The following is a 24,437-nucleotide window of genomic DNA, read 5'->3' on the forward strand; positions in this document are numbered from 1 at the left end:
TACTTGTGCTCAGCGTCTCCCCTTCTTCTGTGTTTCTGACCTGGGGAACTGCACAGATGTAGTTTTGCATTTTAGTGTGGATGTTTAGCTAAGTACAAAGGATGGAATCCAGTCTGATTCGTGGAGAATAATTCTGTAAATGAACTCCCTAACTGACATACCATCAAGTGCTGCGGTAGTTTGGTTGGATTTCATGTAATTAAACATCTGCTCTGAGCAGTTGTTAAAGTCCTAAAACAAGGGGAAAGAACAAGGTGAAGTAGTAGCAGAACTACTGGTTGTAATATGTAGAAGTAGTCAGGTACTGACTTATTCTAAGGATGTACTTTTTTGGAATATCCAGATGAGTAACTTCTAAAGAATCTGACCTCAGCACTGTAGTGCTGCACTTCCCCCTGCCCCCGTAAGCTACACGATAGGCAAGGATGTGGGGACTGCCAGTGAGACACTGACAACGCCAGTCCAAAACACAGAATCTAGAGGAAGGACAAGGGAAGAAACGGGAACTCCGGTGCTGTGCTTCACGCCGTCAAAACTGTGCTGCCAGAGGGCTGGCAGGAGGTGCTGCTGGGTGGGGAGCAACCCTTGGGTGTGCGGGATGTCAGTGGGGAAGGAGGGAGGGAGGGACGAAGGAAGGGAAAGGGAAGGAAGGGAGGAAGGGAAAGGGAGGGAAGGAAGGAAGACAGGCACTTCAGCCTGGGGAACTGAGCTGAAGAGGGAGGAAAGCTGGAAAAAACATACTCTGAATGCAAGAGGATGGAACGTAAAGTAAAAATGGTTCTCCCACGTAGTGGCACCTCAGCTTCTTCTGCGCTTGCCGCAGGCTGAGGGTAATCTTTTGCCCTCTGAGCTTGGGAAAAGGCACCATGTGTGCGAGAAGAGGAAGCAGGTCTTGTGTGGCAGCTGCGTAGCCACTGGGCTGAATTCTGGTTCCAGTTGTTGCTATAACAAGCCAGCTTTGAGGTAAAACCAACTCCAAGTGTGTTTTCATGATAGCCAGTGGAATTTTGGGAGCAATTTTTTTTTTTTCCCATTCCTCCTGACTCTGAGCAGAAACCCTACCTGCTTTTCTCTGGCAATCCTAGCACTGCCTATTGAGACTGCCGCTTGTGGGCCGCGTTTTTGTCCGAAAGAGCCTATGTGTGACAGTAGCACTTGGATTTGTCACTGCTGATGCTCCTCTTAGATTTCTGGATTGGCTAAAAGCAGGTTATTGGCTGCCCTGCTGTACCTGCCTTATTCACAAGCCTTATATTGTAATCTGATGAATGGCTTTCAGGGAATTCATCTGGTGCAGAGCAAGCTTGTTCAGAAAAGGCTGAAAATGCATTTGCTAAGGGCACGTTCTGTGTTTAATCCACTAACTGCACCTTCTTTTAGGCACGGCATTAGAGGGGGTATTTGTGAGCACAGACACCACTGCTCTTGACTTCTCAATGCCTTTGTTTTGTTCCTGTCCTTAAACTGATGCAGGAACGACTTCTCACATTCCAAGACACAGAAGGAGTTTAGAGAACACCATCACAGAATGTGTTATGAGCAGCGCTGCTGCAAATTATATTAAAAAAAAAAAAATTCTTAGCAAGCTTGTTGCATTTTACCTCTGAATACCATTTTTTTCCAGTCCACCCCTGTGAGCTGGGGTGCCAAGCAGCTCACTTGCCCACGGTGAAGCGCAGGCCAGATGCAGTCCCAGCAGCTGGGTTAGCTGTCTCCCCTCCCTCCACCCCGCCCAGACCCCTGCAGGTATTAAAGGGGGAGTCAATGGGAAGGGCAGGAGCACAGCTTCCCAGCCCCCACAAGGCTCTGGGGCTTCGGTTTGCTTCCCGGCACGTTCACACCTCTGCGAAGAAAGATGCCATGCTGGCGACAGCTCTGAAGAAGTGAGTAAGCTCTGGCACGGCAGCTCTCTGGGGTCTGACGTCGCCAAGGCAGCTGTGAGCGGGAGCCTGCACAGAAATGCAACGCCGTTTTTCAGGAAGGCGACGCGAGGCCTCGGAATAAGCTCGCTCACCGATGCCAAGTGTTGGCATGGCCTGAAAACTGCCCGGTGGCTGCGTACAGGTAGGCACAACATCCTCTCCGCAGGGCTTGGTCAGCAGCTGTGCATGCAGAGAAGTTAAAGAAGCTATCGCTTGCAGAGGTTCCCGAGGCCTTTATTTTGTATTTGAAAAGATCTATAGGTATGCCTCTATCAGGAAAACACGGATTGAAAACTCTTTCCAAAAAACATGCTTTGCCCTGGGTTAATAAATCTGGTCTTGATTTGGAAACAAAAACCAAAAAGGACTCAAAACCAATGTGCCTGCTACGATAGCTGGTCACGATACCGCCGATGCTGTGCTACGCTTTCCTCACCGCTGAAACCAGGCAGCTGCAGGACTGGAGGGCTTCGGGGCTGCGTGGCAGGAGCCCAGGCCAGGCCGCAGCAGATGGGTGACAGCCGTGCTCTCATCAACAGCCTCACCCAGGTGGGGCTTAAACAATTCTTTTAGAGGGTCCTAAGCGCCCGACCCACTGCAGCAAAGACTTTCTAAAGAACCTTTTGATTCAGCTTGCTTGACGTTAACAGAATTCTTACAACTGCTGCAGTACCAGGCCTGACAGCAGCGAAGTCCAGCAGCACATCCCCAGCTCCCCGTTTCACAGCACGGAGCTACGGCAAACCGCCAGCACCGCAGAAGCTGGAGCAGGAACGGAGCTGGCGGCGCGCAGGGGCTCAGCACAGATGACTAGGCACGCAGGTCGGAAAAGGCTGGTAAAGTTGGGGGTAGTGCCCTGGCAGCCTCTCTGGGGACGATGAAAAATACCATCAAAGTTAAAAGTAGATGTTTCCTGATGTAATGCTGGCAGGGGAGTCACAGCCCAGGCTCAAACTCTGACGCGCAGCAGGAAGGACCATCACCTCTGCCCCTCTTAGTCCAGAAAAAGAAGTGCCACGGAGGCTGGGAGGAACGGCCTGCGAGCTGTAACGGGCACGGCAAAGACAGAGCACAAGCATCCAGGCACGTGTGTGTGTGTTTGCACACCCTCTGCCAATCCAGTGCCTCCTTTGTGAGCAGCACACGTTTATATAAAGTTTGTAGCAACTGTTCTTCAGCTGCTCTGCTTGGGTACAAAAAGGAGAGCTTCCAGCAGTCAGCATCATCCTTGGTCAAGTTCTTCCTCTGCTTGTTCTTCCTCACCTATTGTTCTTCCCACTGAGCTACCTGCTTGATAATTATTTTCCATAATGGTAATTGAAAACAATTCAGCATAGCATGGTGAAGCAAGACACAACGGTTTGAGTGTGTTAGATAAAAAAAAGGGGAAGATACGGCAGAAAATCAGGAGCTCTCATATATGGGCAAAATAAAATACGTAGGAGTTGAATGCAAAACCTTCTACTCACATTCACGGAAGCAAAGACAACGTGTACTGTTACAGGTTTATTAAATTAAGCTGAATCACCCATTTAAAAGCTTGATCCACACATGCAAATAAGTCATACACTTTCTTTGAATGTATTGATGCAAAGCAGACAAAATTCTCAATTATATTATAATCAATTTATATCATCACATATTATATATCAATTTATATAATCACATTATATCAAAAGTACTAGAAATGTCGTTCTTAACTCTGTGTAGCAATGGATCACATAAACTACACGCTTCATAAACAGCCAGCAGATTTCTCAGGTTTTTGTTCCCCAGTAAGACTTGTTATATTCCTCTTTGAGTAAAAACTTATCTGGCTGAAGTCATTGCTTGAAATGCACTGATTAAAATAGTAAAAATCTAGTATAATTTTAGCACAGAGTGAGCCAATCAGCCACAGATAAAGCAGTGATGCAGCTGAAGAACAGGGAACTGGGACTGCCCACAGGACTCAAAAGGCTGCAGGCAAGGATGCAACATCCTTCTCTGGTTTCCCAAATTATCACTGATTTTAAAATAAACTATTTTTTCCTCGAGTGAGGGCTGGGGGAGGAAGGGTGGCAGCAAGGCACTTCCATGGCAGATGTGATGCCAAAGCCAGGGCTTGGGCAGTTGAAGAGTACAGGAAGAGGAGGCATCAGTTCGGTTTTGGTTTGAAATACCCTCTTTTCCTTCGTTAGGGATTTTCTGTACTGTTCTGCAAGATAACCTGTTAGCTCTGCTATGCTGCAGGAACCCAGAGGCACCATCACGCCTATTCTGCAGCACCACAGCTCGTCACATCACTTGTGACTTTCTGTCAGTTCCCCTCAGTGCTCTTTCTAGGGCAGAAGCTCCCTCCCCATCTTCACCTGATCTTGAGGCACCTCTGTCCAGTGCATGCTTTAACGCTGGTGTTAAATTCTATTTTGCTAACATGTAGGACTTGTGCTATTGCGGTGGTAGCAAGGCCCAACTTTCCCAGAACTCAGGTCAGCACAAAGATGCCAGGCCAAGCGACCACTCCGAGACTGCACTGTTTCAGCTGAAATCCAGCCTTTTTCCTTTTTTTTTCCTGAGAGATTTAAAAGTGCCAAGGGAGTACCCGTGTTAGAATAGCTGCAGTCAGCTATTATCCCTCTTGTCTGGTTTCATTCACACAGTAATTTCGGAAAGCTCTGAGGTGCTATATTGAAAGGAAAAAGTTGAACATTTTACAAGAGGGAGTTTAAAAATATGCACCTGGAAAGATTCTGGACGCAGACAGATCCATAATGCCCGAGCCTGTGACTCACGCCTCAATGGACTGGAAGCTTGATATGGAATTCAGTTTATGCCTGTATTGGCTCTAGCCCCATACTTTCCTATTAGCTACATTTAAAGGGTCCATTTGAATTACCTGTGCATTTTACTGATTCTTTAACATATTAACAAAGAAATTTGGCTGCTGAATGACTGAAATCTAGGCTCTGTTACTGTACTGTACACAATCAGAGTCAGAGAGAACTTTCAGGAATATATACCAGGAAAGCAGTGCTGGGGATGCTTCAGAAAACTGTGCGTTATCAGGAGGTGATCGTCTTTCCTGTGGAATCACCTAAGATACAACCTCCTGAAACACAATAACTGTGTACATATATATATATATATATATTTTTTTAAGGAAATCATTGTTGGATCCCTGACTTAGAGAGTACTTTTAGGTACCACGAATCTCTAGTGCGGTTTACAGCATAGCACCCCTCCACCCAGACTATGATTGGTGAGCTTACTGCATTTCTGCTGAAGCACAGAGCAAAGACTTATGCCACAGAATGAACGGCTGCTGCCTTCCTAATGAGCCGCTCCGTCATTGGTGAATTTGGTCTCATCTCATCACGTTCTCTCAGGAGGCACCTGGGAAAGGAGAAGTAGGAGAGAAACGGGAAGATCATGAGTGCAACATCAGCTTTCCTGGAAGGTCACCAGCAGCAGAGAAAACAGGACATAAAGACCTGCTCTGAGGTGCAGATTTCCCTTACTGGAAACATTCGGACTTGGCCGTAAGTTTAGGCAGAACAGCGTTGTTTTCAGCACTGACAGAGACCAAAAACGAGCACCCAGAGATCACAGTGCACAGAAAAATAATTCTGATGTTGTATCTAACTTTCATGTTTCAAAGAGACCTCAGGAGGGGAACAGGCAAGGCTTCCTACTGTCCCGAGGATCCATTCCTCAAAGCGCACAGGCAGACCCAGCCAAGACATTTCCACAGAACTCGACACGAGTGACTAAGCAACATCCACGATTTCTACCAAACAAGGCTCTTGTGATTTGTAGTAAGGCTCACGCACCAGACTCTGCAAACCTTATTTCCCAATAAAGCAGACGTCATCATTAGGACAGACCTGATTTTCAGCGGTTGACAGAAGTTTTGCAGTCCGTTAAGTAGATGGATCAACAGGCAGGAGGCCACATTTTAAGACAGAACCGTTTGAAAACCAACTCCCCTTGAAAAAAATACAGATCACTCACCCAGTCCACAAGAGTGTACTTTCGGAACTGGAAGCTAGTGTACTTCTCAGTGAAGTGTTGCTACTTTTAACACAAATGCTTGCATTTAATTTTAGCCTTAACTTCTCGACTCGAGCGTACTCGATGCTTCTTACTTTTAGTAACAGTACTATTTCCACAAACATTTATCAGGAAAAATACTCACCTGGCAAGGTTTTGTTTGGCTTGTGATTTAGAATTTAAAGCAGCATGAATCAATAACTGGCTGAAAACATCTCTCTGAAAAAAGAAGTCATCAAAAATACAAAGTAGTAAGTAACTTACAAAATACTGCTGGTTACAATGTCTTGTTTCCCAAATTATTAAAACCACTGAGGAAGGAAACAGCAGCGAGAGAAAACCGAATAGCTAACACTGCTAATAAGTGTTTGCCAACAGGATTCAGTCACAAGCACAGTTTAGCTTTTCACTTTCTGCGAAGAAAGTGTGGTTAATAATGTAAGTGCCTACATGGAGGCTACTGAAAGAGGATTAAGTTGCATCAAAAAGTCTTTTATTGATCTCCTTTACCTGAGCATTACTGCCTCCTATTTCGATTAGTTGATAACGGATTGGGTACAGCAGGTCTACAGCTTTATCACAATTTCCATTTTCAAACTCCACAAAAGCCTGGCAGAGTGGCAACCCCAGCCTAGGAGCCAAGGAAAGCTCATGGTCTTCACCAGGTGCTCTGCAGGACAAGAAAGTGGTCAGCTCCCATAAGTCAAGTTATAAATATGCATATTTCAGTGCCAGTCTGTCCCTGCCTGCAGAGAGAGTATTTTTTGTGCTGTACAAAGCCTGATGTTTCCAGTACATTATTTAGATGATATCTTTTGGTGTGGTTACGTGACTTTCACCTTTTTGTTACTGGTCAATCAATCAGTTTTCATTCTTCTGAATACAGCCACAAAAGGCACGAGCCCAACCCTTCCTGCCTTTGTGATAAACAGTTTTAGTGAGAAAAGCGATAAAACTGCAGTTTCTCTTCTGATGCTGTCACCAGAACATCCTACTGCTAGTTCTCTGACTGTCCTATCTCTGCCCCAAGCGGCAATCCGTCCCTTGCAATAATCACCTTGCAGAACAGCTTGCCACAGAGCGCAGCGCCTCACCGTCTGTCATCTGACCTGCGTTCCCAGCGACAGCTCTCAAAGTCTGCTCTTTCACCCTGACCGTGCCAGGGTGCTTTCAGGCCCACAAAGAGCAACGGATTTTAGCGAGCTCGTAAGGTTTGGGGTTTTCTTCTGTTCTTTTTTAGTGCTTGCATCCTAACCCGTCCAAGGGTGGAAGAGGCATATAGCATGACAACGTGCCTGCAGAAGAACATACACATTCTAGCAGGCTTCCTCGACAATATTAAAAAAAAAAAAAAAGTAAAAATACAAATAACCAAACTGTAGCTCTTTGGTCCACAGGCAGTAACTGCACGGGACAATGTGGAACTGTGTTTTTCCACTGCTACAGAAGCAGCTGACAGTGATCAGGCCTTGGAGGTAGCAACATTTCAGCGCCAAAAGGCTGGCTGGCCATGCGAGGAGAGGAGGGCTTCCCATCCCAAGCAATACAAATTATTCCTGAGAATACAGTACACAATTCAATGCTATCAATTCCATCCATTGTTTACAACAGATTTTTCTGTAAATTTTCCAATTACATCTCTAACACTGAGGAACCTTAGTCACTGGCTTCTGTTTAGATGCTTGCAATGACAGCTGAGAGTCACACTCCTGCACTAGTACTTTAAATTTACCAAACACAGAGCACACTGTGCTCTCCTTCTTGAGTCAGTATTACAAATTTCCCATTTCTCGCACCAGGTCAATGTTGATTTTTCAGTATGCAGTGTTGCCCTATGTGTTTTTCGTCCCTTAAGCAAAACATGCCACCCTGGAAAGCTAGAAGTGCACAACAAATGTGCATTTTAAGTAAGCAGTTTGAGATAGTTAATGACAAAAATGATGAAATCTTCATTTAAACATTTGCTCCAGCTCTCTGAGAAAATGCACAGATATGGAAGACTGATTTTTCTTTTTTTCCCTTTCTCTTGCAACTGATCTGAAGTATTGATTCATGAAGAACAATATACCTGCTGCATTAACTAACATTTCCACCCACGGAAGTAAGTGTGGGATACCAACCACCAGAGCGCACCATGGAATACCGTACAAAAAAAAATTATTGTCAACTTTAAATTGCAAAGGCTTGGGAAAAATATTAATGAAACGCCAAGAATGACTGTTGTTCGTGCCAACGTTTTATGACTCCTTTTGTAACACATACAAAATGCATCTTAGGTATCATTTAGCTATTACATTCTTGTGATACACAAATTAATCCATTAATCCCATCAGTAATATAATCCCTTCATCTCACAGTCTGTTTTCTCAGATAATAAAATTAAGCTTTATAATACCTCAAACTACAACTAAAAATGTGCAGCTGTATTACTACAAAAGGCTGAACACACAGGCAAAAGGAAGCACTGGATGAAAGGATAAGTGGTGGGCGTGTGCAGTTTTACGTACTTTATCTACACTTACATATATTTATACCATTACGCAAAAGATATTCGCCATTTCCTACTTCAGTCAAATCAGACATGGTTAGGCTTGATTTGACAATTATTTGTTTTCATAAGCATTCTTAAAAAATACATTTTTATTATTTTTGATTGATGGGTATTATAGGCAGGAAGAAAAAGTGACAATGTCAGGTTCTCCTTCCTTCTTTTTTAAGTCAAGGGAAGCAATAGATGGTGAAACAGAGGAAAAACAGGGGAGGAGGAAGAAACTGCATTTAAAGCATCTACATACAACCCCTTCAAAAATCAAGGCAATTTACAGTTGTTTAATACATAAGAGAACATGAAAAAAGATTGTTTAGATTAAATACTTACATATTAAAATAATTTAATTTGAAATTAAAATATTCTCTATTATTACTTTACCAGTACTTGAAATTCAATTTCCTGCAAAGGTACTTCACAACACATCAAACTGTAGCTAGTAGAATATCACTACCAACTCATGCTCTATTATTAAAGAACTTTTTAAACCAGAGCAAATAAGAAGCACCACTGATAGCTGACATATATTGTAGAATGCCCTTACTAACATACAGGTGAAATATTTTTATTCATTGCATGTAACATAGCTTAGTGTGAACCCATTGCAAGGAAATAGACAGCATCTGTTTAGCTCATGTCTATGACCTCAAAATTAAGTGATTTCTCCTTAACAAGATTAGAAAACCCTCTAAACATTAACTCCAAAGATAAATAATTAGAGGGATCTCCTAACTGGAGATTGGCCTGCTTAAACCAGACATGCCCCAGTGACATGCTAAAGTAGAGAAGAGCGTGTTGCAGTGCTTCAGCAAGCCAGGGACATTATCACGCTGAAGCTGAGAGGACAAAACTTTTATTGACTACAATACTTGAATTCACTTGCTTACTTGGCAAGTTCCTGAAGAGTTGATAAAAGCTCGTCAGTAGTTTTGTGGTCTTTGGCTCCAAGTGAGGACATCAGGATGTGTACGTCATTGAACAGAAGGATGTGATCTTTGGTGTGCTTCTTTGCAAGCTCGAGAACATTGTTCCACCTGTCTCCAAGCTTTACACCTGAGAGTAAAAAATATTTTTCTCAATACAAATACCACACGCTAAAGCACGACTTTGCAATATACTTTCAGTCACCCAGCATAAACTGCATTCCTGCTCAATGCACGAAAACATTCCCTGATGTGGCAAAATGTATACAGCAACGCTCAGCTGCAGCCTGCTGTATTTGGGCAAAGAGTCTATTGACTGTCAGTAATTTATCACCAATATTCTAGATTGCATTATGAGAGGTTCTGGCTTTATTATGAGATTGCTCACGTCTTTTTGGAGTTGATGCTCACAATGAACCATCTGTAGCAATCAAAAAACGGAGTGACAAGATGGATTTCATAAACAAACCCAATGCATCACTAGTGTTTTAGCAGAACACTATGAAAATAATGTCTGTCTGTCTGTCACCGTTCCCCCTTCATGGACCCTAGTGTATAAATTAGCTTAAAAAAGTTAAGGAGAAATGCCACTGAGTTAGGGGAGTACACAAAAGCCAGAGGCTAATACACACGTACTAGCTATTTCAATCATATCAAAACAGAAAGTTCAGTGTCTAACATGAAATTTACTTCAAGGAAGCTCTACAGCTTTTTAAAGGCTTATGTACTTGATTATTCAGCCTCAAATCTCCAGGGACAACAGAAGTGAATTTATCAGAAAATAAATGTGTGACCTATGCTAGCTTATGCTGAATGAAATACCATACTGGCATGGAAAAAACCCAAAGCTCTTGGGAAGAATAAAGGTTATGGACATTACGAATTTCACATTGAGACGTTTCTCAAGAGCGGAATTTTCTTCTGTAACAGAAGATTTCTTCTGTAACAAGTGACCATGCTTGCTCTGTAAGTATATTTAAACACTTCTCCAACACACAAGGCAGGGGAGGGGGGGAGGCAAAAAGAAAACTGTTCCCCTTACAGAGTTGCAGGTGGATATCCTACCTTCCAGATGAAGCCTGTACAACATTGAACAGTTATCTACTACATCCAGCATGTTTCCGCTTGACAGACACCGGGGAGCAATCTGTAATCACAGGTATTCATGAGCTGCCCAACCGCTGTGCTAGTGGGAACTTATTCAGATAATCAAACTTATTGTCACAGTACAGAATTAATTTTCTCTTTTTATTCATTCAAAAACACCTGTTTTGCACTAGCACTAATCGCATCTTTCCTGAATACAGCAATTCGCAATAACAAACACTTAAATTGCTTCATTTGTGTTGTTTTTCCTGTTATGAAGTTAAACTCAGTAAGGATGGAGAGTCACCAAGGTATTTTATTTTTTCCAAAATAGTGCCATAAATATTACCTCACTTTGCCAAGGTTAGTAGAGAGGAGTCTGCCCAGCAGCTTTCTTCATGCTTGCATTATTTTTATAACCCTTACAAAGATCTGCTATCCTATCTAATTTGGTATTGCTTATTTGCCAAGATTGTTTTGAAATCCAGACAGTAAAGAACTATAATTGGATAGGAATGAAAAGACCTGCTTCTGTTGACTTAGTATCTGACATGCAAAATCAGTTCTTTGTAAAGGTAACTTGACTTTATAGGAAAACTATTACAAAAAGTTTTTAAAAGTATGTATAATAAACATGGACAGAATGGAAAACAGTCGCAACGGTACCATTGTAGCTCTTTCAAGCACAAGTGTAGGAAACGCTTGAACAATGTAACACACAAGCCTTTTGGGCATTGTACCCAAAATTGTTGAAAAACAGTTTCCCTAAAGAACTGTAACAACAGATGTAAATTATCTACATACATATATGGCACACTGTGATACGTTTCAATCTCATACAGAAGGAAAAAAGCATTTATCACCGTCTTAAGCACATTCTCAGTAAAGAAAAAAGGTCCCTACTCACATGATTGTCATAAATTGTCAAAGCAGCCTCATATTCACCCTGTAAAAGCAAACAAGGACTGCATGATTAACATTCAGATACAACACCCACAAGTGACTGGTAGTAACCAAAGACATACACACAATTAATAGGTGTCATAATATTACCTCACAACTGCCTCATGACTTGATCAAAACAAACTGAGTGACAGAAACATCGAGGTATCAAAAGAAAGAATGGAGTCCAAGACGTACCAGGATTTATTGGGCAAAATAATCAGTACATTTAGGTTTTGTTTAATAATAGGTACCAATACTGGTATAAATTTCACATGAAGGAGAAAGACAAGGTATTACCTCTCATTATAATGTTCCCTTCAGGGATTTTTGCAAAAAATTAGCGCATCCCACAATGCATGCAAAGAGGTAGGAAGAAAAATAATTAAACAGGCGACAAAAACGTTGTATAGATAGAAGGTGGCAAAATAAACCAGCTGTTAGACTACTGCCAAGAATTGTGCTCATTCTATGTTAATAATACCAAACGCAAGCAAGTTACTCTGTTTTCTGACCAAAGTATACCACCTTCATAATGTCGTATTTGTATTTGTATTGAACTGAACCCCACAAGTGCTAAGCGTTGTTAAATCCAAGGAAATTTATCATTGCAACCTGACAGGTTGGGTAAAATTGCAGCCACTTTTAAAGGTTGTCAATAATATGATTCATAACATTAATAATTAGTAAGACTGGTGACCAAATTTAGAGCTTACTACCTCTTTCTTATAGTCAGGAATTCTTGGCCCAGCAAATTAGTATTGAATTTGAAGAGAATTTTGTCTAATTTTTGTCTGAAAATTAGAGATCAAAGTTAATATTTCTCTCAAATAACTGTGCCAGGTGTAATTAGTGAGACTACTTTAACTTGCAATAATCTCACAGCAATTTTTCAAAATTCTAACAAAGATCCTGGAACTCTGACCAATGTAATTAAAACTTCTCAAAATAATTGCAATAAAGGACTAGTTTGTAAAAATGGGATTGTGCTATTTTATAAAAAACATCCCTTTAAATAGCTGGAAAAAACCCTATAAATGTTAGGACTGCCTTTTAAATAGCATTAGATGAATGACCTATCTGGACTATAAAACATCTACATAAAAATACCTCATACCTTTTCAATGAAGTATAAAGCCCAGTGCCAGTAATTATGGCAAGCAAGCATATCACTGTTCTGGAAAAAAAAAAGAAGAGAAAATATTATTTACAAAATAACTTTCCATTTAAACGTATCTAGTCAGATTTCTGATTCCTTCTTCAGCAAAACTGAGTATTTCATGAGACAGAAGAGGCGAGAACTTTAAATCGGCTGCCCAAGTCACCTTCTCATTTGATAGATTTGTCCTTGCAGCTATTCAGGGAGATACCTCAAAAATGACGTTTCCCCCACGTCATTTTCCAGAGAAAAATTTCACTTGGATGTCTCAGAATTCCTTCTTTTCCAGTACTTTTTTTTTTTTTCCTTGGGAAAAAACCCACATCTATAAGAAGAGTAAAATTTGTCACATCTAAAATGTAGGCGCCTTGTCTAAAGCAACCTGAATAGGTAGAGGAGATACCCACCTTAGGAGAGCCATTCATCCCACCCATCCAGACACCTATCTCGGGCAGAGAGGAATCGCTTCTTAAACCTATGTGTTACTAGGGACTAGAGGAGCTGCACTAGACACCAAACACACTGGCAGCTCATCGGATGAGACGAGTATTTGCGGGACTGTACCAACTTTGCGCTGTCCTTTTCAGCTGGCACCTGGCACCACAACTTCAAATGCTCTTCCCTACTCTGCACTTCAAGACGTCGTCATTGCAGTTCATTTCCGTGAGTGCACTGAGAACAGGCAAACAGGAATATGATTCCATAATCCTTTGGGGAAAATTAAAATACCAGAAAGGTTTGTCCCTCTCCTCCCGTTTTCTCCCAATGCTGTAGTTTAACTTCATGTTCACACAAGTGGAAAAAGCATCTTCATTTTCATGGTGACAACTGCTAACACCTACTTTCAGGAAGCACAAAGGTTCCCAGCGAATGCCAGAGCTTTATGGTGCCAAGATAAACATTCTGATAATCTTTACTTGTTTAATATTAAATCACAAACCAAACCTGAGCGACTGAAGTAGTTAAGTGCTTGGCATAAACTTGATAATGTCAAGTTTAATATCATACTACCGTTTGAAATGCCATACAAAAAAGAACATGGGATTACCTCACTAAATAAAACAAAACCTTTTTACTGCTGCTGATTCTGAGTTCTGAATGAGATTAAATTGCTGAAGGAGAAGGGTGTTTGTAGGTAACTAAAATATAAATAAAAGTAGTCTATGGAAACTCACCACAGCAACTCAGGAGAAAAAGCATTGCCACTTAATAATAAACAGCACTGGCAGAGAGGTGCCCTCTGGTAAGATAATTATCCCCTTTTGATTTTGTGATGAAATATACGTTTAACAAAAAAAAAAGGAATCTGTTTTTTTCTGGGGGGTGGAGGAACAAATAAAACTAAATACTCTGTAAAGAAAACCTGTGCAAAATCTTTGCTCCTCTTATTGGAAAGGAGGAAAATAAATTAAAAGCAACAGGAGCCCGATTACCGTGGCAGTACAGACAGATGATCTTGGTCATTAAAAGAAAATAAATAAAAATTTCAAATCACCAGGCCAAATACAAGCAACTTTAATAAAGCCCTAGGAGAGACCGGTTTTTTTCATACGCTTACAGTTTAGCGCTTTGTGTTTATGATATTTAAGATGAAAAACATTGCACAAAAGAAGTGATTATATACATTATCATTATGACAACGCCAGCTGTTACGAACCTTAACTATACCGGGTCAGTCATGAAGGTACATTAAGACACTACTACTCACTGATCTTGCGCTTTATTTTATTTGGACAAAGAGTATAGATCACAGAGGCATGCAACTATTTTAATAGTTCAAAAATCGATCCAAAAGTCACTGACTGGGGTTTTTTAAAGCATCACCCTAACTGGCAGTCCCCTGCATCACTGTTTCATTAAAACTAATATATTAAAGGACAAAATACTTGCTGGCAAAGGAGATATGAACCTCAAACAAGGGTTTTTTTGCCTGCACTTTCAAGCTCAGCATCCAAATGCTTCATTTAAAAAAGAAACAAGTGCAAAATAAACAGTCCTCCTAGTCTCATCATCCAGCCCTGCTCTTTGGGTGAGGTGAAACGGTCAGCTCGGATGACTCTAAAACAGACTCTTGCAGGTTCTAACAAATTCAAAAGTCACAGCCTTCTGCTCTGAATAGAACATACTTCATCACTGGGAAACCACATGCTGTCCACCCCAAATAAAAATCAAGCTTCACTGAGAGCAAAGGACCACATGACAGACTAATTAACCTGTTCAATACTCTCAGAGATACTTCAATATGTTGGATATATAAAGTAACTTCAGTGCACTAGAGAAGAGAAAAAAAGCATAATTTTCTTTTCTTTACAGTTGACCTTTAAAAATCCCTCCCCATCCAGAAGCAAACAAATATTCTACGAGTCACAACATTTGATTTGACTGTGTCATTTTGCACTTCATCTTAGGTTCCCATGAAGAAATTTAGCCAGGTTCCTCAACTGACTCTCAGCGCTCACCTCTGTCTAAGCAAAAAGTTTGTGAAAATACCAGTGGTCACTTTAATTTTACAACCACACAATAAAACACATACATATAAATCCCATACCAACAAATCACAATTTTCACATCTGATGTTTCACCTGTCTGCTACGGCCATGTCTTTATGAGATGCAAAATGCCTAATCAGTTCCACCAGGAAAAAGAAACTACACGTGCACAAACGCCACCCTTGTTGAAAAGCAGTGTTTATTACAATCCTCCTAGCTAAAGTAAGGCAGTGTAAGAGGACAGACTTTGTGTGAATCCTGGCCTACTGATATGTTTGCCATTTTTGTAATCTCAGCGGTTGTAGTACGACAGTATGCATCCCCCATAATATGCTGGGTTTTCCTGCCTCTTGCTTCAAAAGTAGCCTGTAATGGTACCTCAGGTGATCGTTTCTTCTAACATGTAAACTTTGCACTGCTTGTAACATGTCTGTGGATAGGAAGGAATGGCATGCAGAGGAATCAGGAGAGGAGATAAAGACCTAGAAGGAGCTTTTACAGAGATGCTACAAGAATGTTTACCTTCCAGTTGGTTTCCGTTTCCTTCATAAATTCTAACCCTTTCTTCACCTCTGCCTTCATTTCATTTACATGAGCTATAGTATGAACAGACCATGCATCTGTCCGATTTATAGCCAAAGCCTATGAATGAAAAAATGGAAAATGTGATGAAGCTTACAGACTTGCAAATAACAATATTTATCACTGGTGATACAGAAACAAAAGACTACTTTTTACTTGCTGCATGTTAAGTACATCCCTGTACCATTCCAACGAACCACAGCCAGGAAGTTTCATTTGGACAGAAAAGATAAAAAATGTCTACTGGCTGACTTTACTTCTCAGCTTCTACTGCATAGAGATGCACACCTGCAAAACACTAAAATGCAGGTTTTGATGAAGATTATCAAATGACATTTTATTTCAGACACAAATCAATATCAGCCATGAAAGAACTGCATGCACAGGCACAATATATTCCATCACATAGTGCCTTGCACGCAATCAACTCTTCAAGAACATGCCCAGCTCCGATTATTCAGCAAATTCTTCTTTCTTGCTCCAACAATTCCCACTAGGTTTTAGGCATTTTGTGAGGTTAGTCATTAACTTAGTAAATGTTAAAGGTTAACTTTTAGTCTTTGTTGTCACTTTCAGCAATTTGATGTAACAGAAGTTTGGCAAAAACACCCAATAGAGATCAACTGTATCTGACTCCTGGAGGACAGAGATAATCCTGCAGACTGGAGAAAGTCAAGTATAATTACTACCTTCATAAAAAGAAAAGAGGCCAGCTAATATTGATCCCCAGGAACATTGTACAGTTAATTGTTCAATAACCCAGGAACAAGCATCTGGGAAAAAAAGGAGGAGGAACCCAAAACAGGATGGATTGTCAAAAGCAGATTACAGCAAACCAATCCCACATTCTTTAATAGGAGTAAGCAGCCAATCATACATGGGGGAAACAGCAGATGGGATGATATGTGGATTTCACAGGATTGTTCAGACATCATCTGACAAGGCGTGCTCATAAGCAAGTGAAAAAAACACAGTCAGCATGAAACTGCCGTGGTATGGTATGGCACAGATGTGGGAATCTTTCTAAGGAATAGTTATCAATAGTCCCTTATGAAACTCCATGAGCGTTTCCATGTTGAGCTTTATCTCTTTTGCTGCACCTACTAACAGCTGGGATGATGGAGAAAGCCAGTTCATGGCATTCACGCCAACCACCACCCAGAGACTGGGACCACGTTTAAGAAGTGTAAAACCTTTCAGCACCAATAGCAGGCAGTTTACCTCACGGGCAAGCTCCTCAGCACGATCAAAAAAGTTTGTTTCCATGAGTCCGAAAGAGTAGAAGCCCTTCACGTAGCTAAGCAAAAGGGGAAAAACAGTGTCATCCATTTAGAACTAGATTTAATCTAGAACTGAAAAACAGATTAGAAACAGCGCTTAACTCAAAATAGTCCTTATAATGCAAGTCACAATGAGGGTTCAAGCTTGCAGCATACAGAACAACCAGCTAGTTCTCAGAGGAAATGAGAGGCCCAGAGACGCCAGCATGGGAAACAGTAACAAGATGCACATCACCAGTGCTTTGAGAACTGACATTTACATCTTTGGATAAGCTGGAATTAAGAGCTGCACAGAACAATTTGCTGATCTCCATAACAGCTGCAAGATGCAGAATTAAAAGGCTGGAAGCAAGACAGTGCTCTCACCAAAGTTATCTCAGCATCTCCAAGGCAACACGAGGGTAGCCTTTTGCACTTTTTCCAGTGCCCACAAACTTGTAGCACAGTTCTTCTGTGTGAAGTGGCCCTTTAAAACTGGTTGTAAAGCATCCCCATTAAGCCATAAAGGCCCAATGTAAAGGAAAATTAGGGATGTTACGTGCTCTTACACACATACCTGATGCAGTCATTTTAAGAAATATTTAACTGCTATTATATTTGCAGATTCATAGATTGCAAAATACCACAGGATATGTTTCTGCTTCTCAAAACACCTGCTGGGGTTTTGGTTTTAAACTATGAAGGCAAAGGAACTACTAAAACGTGTGGGATATGTTGCAACTGATTTATTTAATGGATCGAGATGAATAAAACTTTGTGGGTTCTTTTGCCAGCATACCAATTCACATGTAACTCTACATGCCTGTAAGTCTGAGGACATGGGGTACTTGTCAGGTTTTTATACCTCAAGAAATGCTTGGCATATAGGTGTTTCCTGTTGCTGTACAATTAGGTGGACAACAACCTGCACTTTTGTAGCATTGTGTCTAGAGAAGTTTATAAAAATACCATCAAAACTGCTAAGTTGTCTTACTTGCTCAACAAATGAAACCAGCGTATTGGAGTTAAAAAGAACTAAGGGTCTTAGATTATTCTGAGCTGAGGTAACACAGCTGGAAAATGAGGCTCCTGACAGTACCCTCTGTGCCGTGAGATTGCGGGGTACCTCAGTTAGCTTCACTGTTATGTTAGCATTCAGTCTACGTTCTCTGCAGTGTTTGTGGAAGGAGACAAGATTGTTCTGGATATGGAGGTACAGTGCATTGGTATATGGCAACATTCAAAAAATATTCAGAAAGTTATGGTTGCCTGTGGATCATCTATTCATCTGTCTCCACACATTAAATGTATGTCTTGACCTATAACCTAATATTGATTTTTACATACAGTTAAAAGCTTTCAAATAATTTAACAGATCTTAAAAATAATTTTTGAAATTATCCCAAGTTAGTTTTTATTAGCTTTTCACTTGTTAATAGATTCAGATTATCCTGAACTAACTTTGGGAAACTGAAACTTTCAGGACTGAACTAAAGACATTTTTTAAAATTCTGCCTTACTGTCAGTCTTTGCTACACCAGCTGTTATGGTATATCCCAAAGTTGTATTTCAGATCTACACTTTGGTATTCCAAGTTACAACTCCTTTCTTCCTTCCATTGATGTGCTCCATCGCCCACAATGTGAGCCTCAAGTAAAAATCCGGACCCATAAAAGCCCGAAGGAGTTTTGCCACTGCCCTCAGTAAGGACATGATTTTGTCCTGTGTGTTACATGCCATGGGCTATATCTGGCAGCAAAATTTACTAATTGAGCCACAGCTCACTTAAAAAAAAGAACAGCTCACCAACAGGGATACAGGAGAGGTGTTGCAGCTGTGGTCAGGTTTCATTCACTTCTAAGCCTTTGATTTTGTCTACATGTCTGTTTCCAACAGATCCTGTTATTTAGATGTGTCTGAACTTAAAACCCACAAACCACGTGCACACCAGATAAAGAGCAATTTTCAAAATTAAGTATGACCCACCTGCTTAAAGGAATATCAGGTGTCCAGAAAGGATAAACGCGGGCAACAGAATCTCGCATCTGCATGTGGTATCCCAGGTAGAAATAAGTGTCATGGGAAAATTTGAGGGCTAGCAGGTCAGTTGGGTGGCTCTGCAGAATCTGCTCCCATAGATCACAAGCTTTTGGAAGCTGGCTAGAAATAAAAAATTATTTTGACTGCTGAGACAAGGCACACATACCTGCCTCTACTGGTAGTTCTAAACTCATGCATCAAATTACTGTTTGGTTTTTTTTTTCCCTCAAAGGAATTTCTTAAGTCTTTTTTAAAGTAATAATGGCATTATGTTCACTGAGCTGAGCACCTTCTGGGAAATCTGCTGCAAGAAATGTCCTTGGGTTAAAACAAGTCACTGTAACACACAAGGAAAATGAAACAAGCTTAAACCATAAGTCTAAAGATCTTCCTACCGGGTTGAACAGTTTTTACGGAGACTATCATAACCAACCTAACTTCACATGCACACAGACACCTTCCCTCTCCTCTAGTGGGAATCAAACCTATAGTAACTGGGCTTGAGTAGCTTCCACCTTTGCTAAGAAGTAGGTGAGGTAAATCCATGCTCACCTCTTTGTGTGACAAATAAACAATGAAAGTGAATCACTAGCTCATACTTGCTGCAGTGCACATAAATTCATCATATTGAATGAAACAGCGAGCCTCTACAGCACTTCTGACACTCTGCTATCTCCCTGTTTTACAGAAGAAATAGTTTTTGACACAGGGAGACAACAGAGAGAAGAAAAGTCTGTTTGTAACTCTTCTTCTGTGGGTCCAAGTCTGTGTCATATTATATTGGACCTGACTGTAGTTAAATACTTTGTTTCCTAGTTCTAAACCATATATTCCACTGATGGATCTATGACAGGTTTAAAATACGGAGTGCTTAATGACACAAAGTGGTGGCAATACAACACTTCCCCTGCTACGGTGCTGCTCACTAACTAGTCATAGCGCTTACAGTCTGGAGAGAGAAATTCAAGAACAACCACAGATATCTCACCCTGATCCTTTGCTAGATGTCAGCTGATGCCAGGCAACACTACTCCCAACTCCCTCTTCCACCTGTGGTGGCTAAAACTCTTCACAGTCCTTCGAATGGGACGACAGTGGGCTTACCCCCTGGCAAACATGTGCAGCGCTGATACGTGAAGCTTCTCCCGCTCAGTCAGTGGCTGTGATTCTGAAAGCGTCATCATCGTTCGCATCGCACTGTCCAGCTCTTTGTTGAGCCGCACTGAACTCCCCGTGCCAATCAGCTCCAAACCATTGGCAATGACATGTCCCATTGCTACGAAAAACAGCACACGACAGCTTGAGCTGTACAGCATTGTTGGTAATTCATCTCTACACAAACACGAGGGGGGGTTCTTTCTTTGTTTGAAACAAGACTTGAACTCACAGGGGTCCAGGAAGTCTTGTAAGCCTTAAGTTCTTACAGGCTTTTCATAATAGCCGTTTAAAAATTCTTGAAATGAAAAGAAAAAAACCCACACACAACCATCCCAGCATGCTCTGGACTCTGAAGAAGTTTTATGGACTTGTGTAACCCAAGACTTCCCACTTGTCTAAACTCATCTACAGTAAGTTAAACACCAAGACACAAGGAATTATCCAGAACTTTCCATGCTAAGAATTAAAGGTTATACTTACTAAAATTTGGATCTGCTGCTTTTAGCTTCGAGAGACACCCCTCAATACCTCCAAGGTTCTCATTATTGGTCCAGGTTGCGTACTGTAAGAGACACAGAGAGAGGGTCAAGGAATCCCTGAAATTATTTGGCTTCCTTTCGTTCTCCCACACATGTAAAATCCAAAAGTAAGCAAGACAAATGAGTAAAAGACAAACTTTGGATTCAGATAGGATTAGCATAGCAGGAAACCAGAGAAACTGTTTTCTTTAAGGTAGTTTGGCCACCAGCAGAACTAATAACCGTGGACTTGTATGTGGTTTATGTCGACTGGTTGATTCTTCCACGTCACGCAGGATGAGCACGCTGACTGAAGTCTTCCCCACAGCTGCAGCATCCGGCAGAGCCCTCTGCTTCAAGGGTTTTGTGCTGCCTGCCAAGGACTGAACTCCTGCAGCAGCCTGATTGTGAGGCTCTCCCAGCTGCTAAGAAATTTAAACACCAACTACGGCAAAGACTGTTTCATGCACAAGTCCCTTCAAATCACATTTTCTTACGCTTTTTGGTCATACCTGGGTCAGCGCAGCATCAAATAGTTTACAGGCTTCATTGCTGGTAGTGGACAGGACAAGTCCAGCATCCTGCCAGGCCTGCACAACAAACAAATACAAACCCACTCATTTTACACACTCATTTTCCAGACTAAGCCAACAGATTTTCAAATTGATGGTGTTCTGATATCTCCATCAATTATGCTTTTTTTGGAAAAAAAAAGAAAAAAGAAAAAAGCAACAAATTATAAAGTGTAACAGAAAAGCTTGATGGGTTATGCGCCTCATAACAAGAGACCCATTCTTAATTCATTACAACTCAACTTTTGGCTAGTCCCTCTGCTGCAGACACACCTCATGTGAAGCAGAGACACGATAAAACAAAACCCAGGGTTTTTCATAACTGAAATCAATACCTTAAGTAACCTCTAGGCCAAACAGCCTGACAGATCAAACCCACCAAGTCACTGGAGTTCAGCCAAGAAAGAATTTGGACCACAGACTTGTACACGAGCGTTACAAAAAGGAAGAACATAGGCATCTGATAAAAGTAAAACACAAAACAGAATCAGGCTGCCATAGTTTCTTAACAAGCTATGTAACACTGACTGAGGTGCTACACCTCCTGGCTAGCTGCTGGAGAACAAAATGAGTTTATTAGGCAGATGTGCAGTTTACTCAATGGTGGAATTAAGCTGCAGCAGCCACAGCACCCTGGTTCGTGGTTATCTCCATGACTGCTCTCTTAAGTAACTTGGGCAACAAAACGAAAAATCCAATGCCTATTTCTAAACACCCAACTTATTCCTGTGGGTGCCTGCAGCAAACGGGCATGTAATCTCTAGTTGCTTGCAGGTCTTTTCCCTCCTCACAGGATGGCCACAAAACCACAAAGCCTGTCATCTCATAACCTGAGGTGCTTCCCTTGCCAACATATTCATATATTTTTAATAACACTTGAGTTTATTTCTACTCATCACTCTCCACTCAGCATTCCTGTACTGCACTCATCACTGCCTCTAAGACTATAGACTTCTCAAGCACGGGCTTACATTCAGCACATCATGTATGTTCTTGCTCAAGAATACAGGCATTTGAGGAGCTGCCCCAATCACTTCAGCACCACTTTTATTCCAGCACACAGACATAAAAAAAGACCTGAGGCAAGCCAATTCAGACCACTTCTAATGGGAGATTAGTCCTTGTGGATGCTGCAAGAAGTCAGTTTGTCTCATTTTACACTTTCGGGTACTTCCTGGTTCTAATGACACAACTGTCAAAAATTTTAAGTAACCAGGCAAAGACATTTTTGCTAATAGTATCCTAAAGCTTTGCCACTGTGATTGGATTAAAGGCTCACATTCCAGCAGCTCAAGCACTTGCATGTTCAATTACAAGCCTGAAAGACTAGACCAGAACGTAAAATAACAGGCTTTCTTTACAGTCCATGCTATATCCAGAAACAGTGTAAAGAGAAGGGTCAAGAGGGCAGCAAAGCTAGGCCTGCTACTTACAGGCTACTACTCAAGGTGCCCTGCAAAATAGGCCACAAACCACTTCCACCATTAGCTGTCAAAAACAAGTTCTGTCTGAAGCAGCTCTCTATGCCCCTGCCTGTTTCGCACAACAGCTCAAGGTACTTGCCAGGTAGAAAGTGTCACCCCATTTTGAGGAGATTTGGTAATACTAAGATTCATTGGAATGAAAACATCTGTGCAAAAGCACCAGAAAAAACAGAACTGGGGTTAGTAAAAAAAAGTCCTGCATCCGTCACTACGAACACTGCTGATCTAGTTGAGGTACATGCTGTTTCCATCCACTCTAGAAAGCCTCTGCTCTGCAAAGGCTACAGCCCAGGTAACTCACACCTCGCTGGAAGACTCCCACTCTGGCAACAGGAAGATAGCAGCAAGGCTGCATCACATCACGTATGCCACTACGCCTCCTGTTAGCGCACCGGGACAAGAGAACCACCCCGTAACAGCTGCTGACTCCTAACAGACATAAAAGATCTGCCCTAAAGCTTATCTGTCGTTGCCAGCCAAGAGCCAAAGAACTACAGGGAGCACAGAGGAGCCAGTACCCCTTGTCCTCTGGGTTGTACACAAATGGTCCTGCCCAGACTTGGAACACTCCTGTCTTGGGGCTTGTCTGTGCTCAGGTATCTGACTACGACTTTAGAAATCCACAAGAGAGAGAGTGCAAGTAGGTAAAAATCAGCCTGGAGTTTGTAAAACCACCACCACCTCCCATTTCCACAGAAGCTACCTCTGAGTTCTGTCACACTGATTTCCTACAACCTTCCTCTCCAACTCCAAAGCAGACTCTTGTCTGCAGTGCTCCTTGGAGGAGAGCACCGTGGCTTTGGCTCTTCTTACTGCTTCTTGGCGAGACCAAAGCCTTGCCCTTTCTCCTGCTTTAGGATCAGAGTCCAGTCACGGGATCTGGTGACTTTATCTGTGTTTTTGTTTCTGCCAGAACCCCAGCTGGCTCTGAAGAATCTCCGCGCTTTGTGGGTTGCTGTTGCAAAATCCTCTGCAACTCAAGCGCCAGCCCTCCAGACCTCCGGCGCTCATGAGCCTACGGCACCCTTGCAAGATCTTGAAGACTTTTTTTACGTCCCCCTGCCTAATCAACCAAAAACCATGCGGAGTGACAAAAAGAATTAACTTTATCGAGAAGAAAGCAAGCAAATGACTCATCAATAACCAGCTCCTGCAGACAGGTTTTGAACCCTTGGACTCGAAGCTGGTGTAGAGTTAAAAGCAGGCCTGTCCCGCTTCCCAGTCCCACAGCGGAGTGCCCGTGGCACCAGGCTGCAATGCGAGCAAGACCCAGACGTGCTCAGACCCGAGCCTGCTCCCTCCGTGGGAGTGAAGGGCGCAGCGACTCGTTCCCTTCAGACCCCACCAGCAGCCCCAGCCCACTGAAACCCACCCCGAGTGCCAGGTTACCGGGGGGGTTAAGGGAGAAGAGCTCCGACAGAGGCCTCACCGCACCGGGGCTGGCTCTCCGCACCCGCCCCCCGTCAGCCCCGGCCAGGTCGGCTCGCCTCGGCTCAGCTCCGCTCCCCCCGCCAGCCCGGCCCGGCCGAGCTCGGGGCCTCCCCAAGGCCTACACGCCCCTTCCCGCCCGCCCGGAGCAGGAGTGGGGCCGGAGCAGAGCGCTCCTCTCCGCCTCAGTCCTGCCCTCACCTTGCAGTCCCGCAGCGCCACCATCACCCCCCGCGTTCCTGCCGTCCGGCTACTTCCGCGCCTCCCGCCCCCGTAGGACGAGGGGGCGGGGCCA

General features: G+C 42.4%; 1 protein-coding gene across 1 annotated transcript; it reads right to left on the reverse strand.

Moving 5' to 3' along the window:
- Window positions 1-3,415: 3,415 nt before the first annotated feature.
- Window positions 3,416-24,432, reverse strand: TTC38 (tetratricopeptide repeat domain 38). The gene is made up of 14 exons (XM_075442226.1): window positions 24,344-24,432; window positions 21,171-21,248; window positions 20,621-20,702; window positions 20,087-20,258; window positions 18,929-19,102; window positions 16,905-16,980; window positions 15,624-15,743; window positions 12,571-12,630; window positions 11,419-11,457; window positions 10,491-10,572; window positions 9,390-9,555; window positions 6,465-6,624; window positions 6,100-6,173; window positions 3,416-5,297 (listed from the first exon to the last, which is right to left on the reverse strand). The coding sequence occupies exons 1-14, from the start codon at window positions 24,365-24,367 to the stop codon at window positions 5,204-5,206; spliced, it is 1,401 nt and encodes a 466-aa protein (XP_075298341.1). The 5' UTR covers window positions 24,368-24,432; the 3' UTR covers window positions 3,416-5,203.
- Window positions 24,433-24,437: the final 5 nt, after the last annotated feature.

Source organism: Opisthocomus hoazin, chromosome 1, assembly GCF_030867145.1.
Source record: "Opisthocomus hoazin isolate bOpiHoa1 chromosome 1, bOpiHoa1.hap1, whole genome shotgun sequence".
Lineage (NCBI taxonomy): Eukaryota > Metazoa > Chordata > Aves > Opisthocomiformes > Opisthocomidae > Opisthocomus > Opisthocomus hoazin.

Excerpts from the sequence above, each read along its gene's own strand:
- TTC38 (XM_075442226.1), bottom strand. The coding sequence starts at position 24,367 with ATGGTGGCGCTGCGGGACTGCAAG. Across the intron at positions 6,174-6,464 it reads TAGGAGGCAGTAATGCTCAG|AGAGATGTTTTCAGCCAGTT; the intron begins GTAAAGGAGATC and ends TTCTTTTTTCAG. Across the intron at positions 5,298-6,099 it reads GCCAAACAAAACCTTGCCAG|GTGCCTCCTGAGAGAACGTG; the intron begins GTGAGTATTTTT and ends CTCCTTTCCCAG.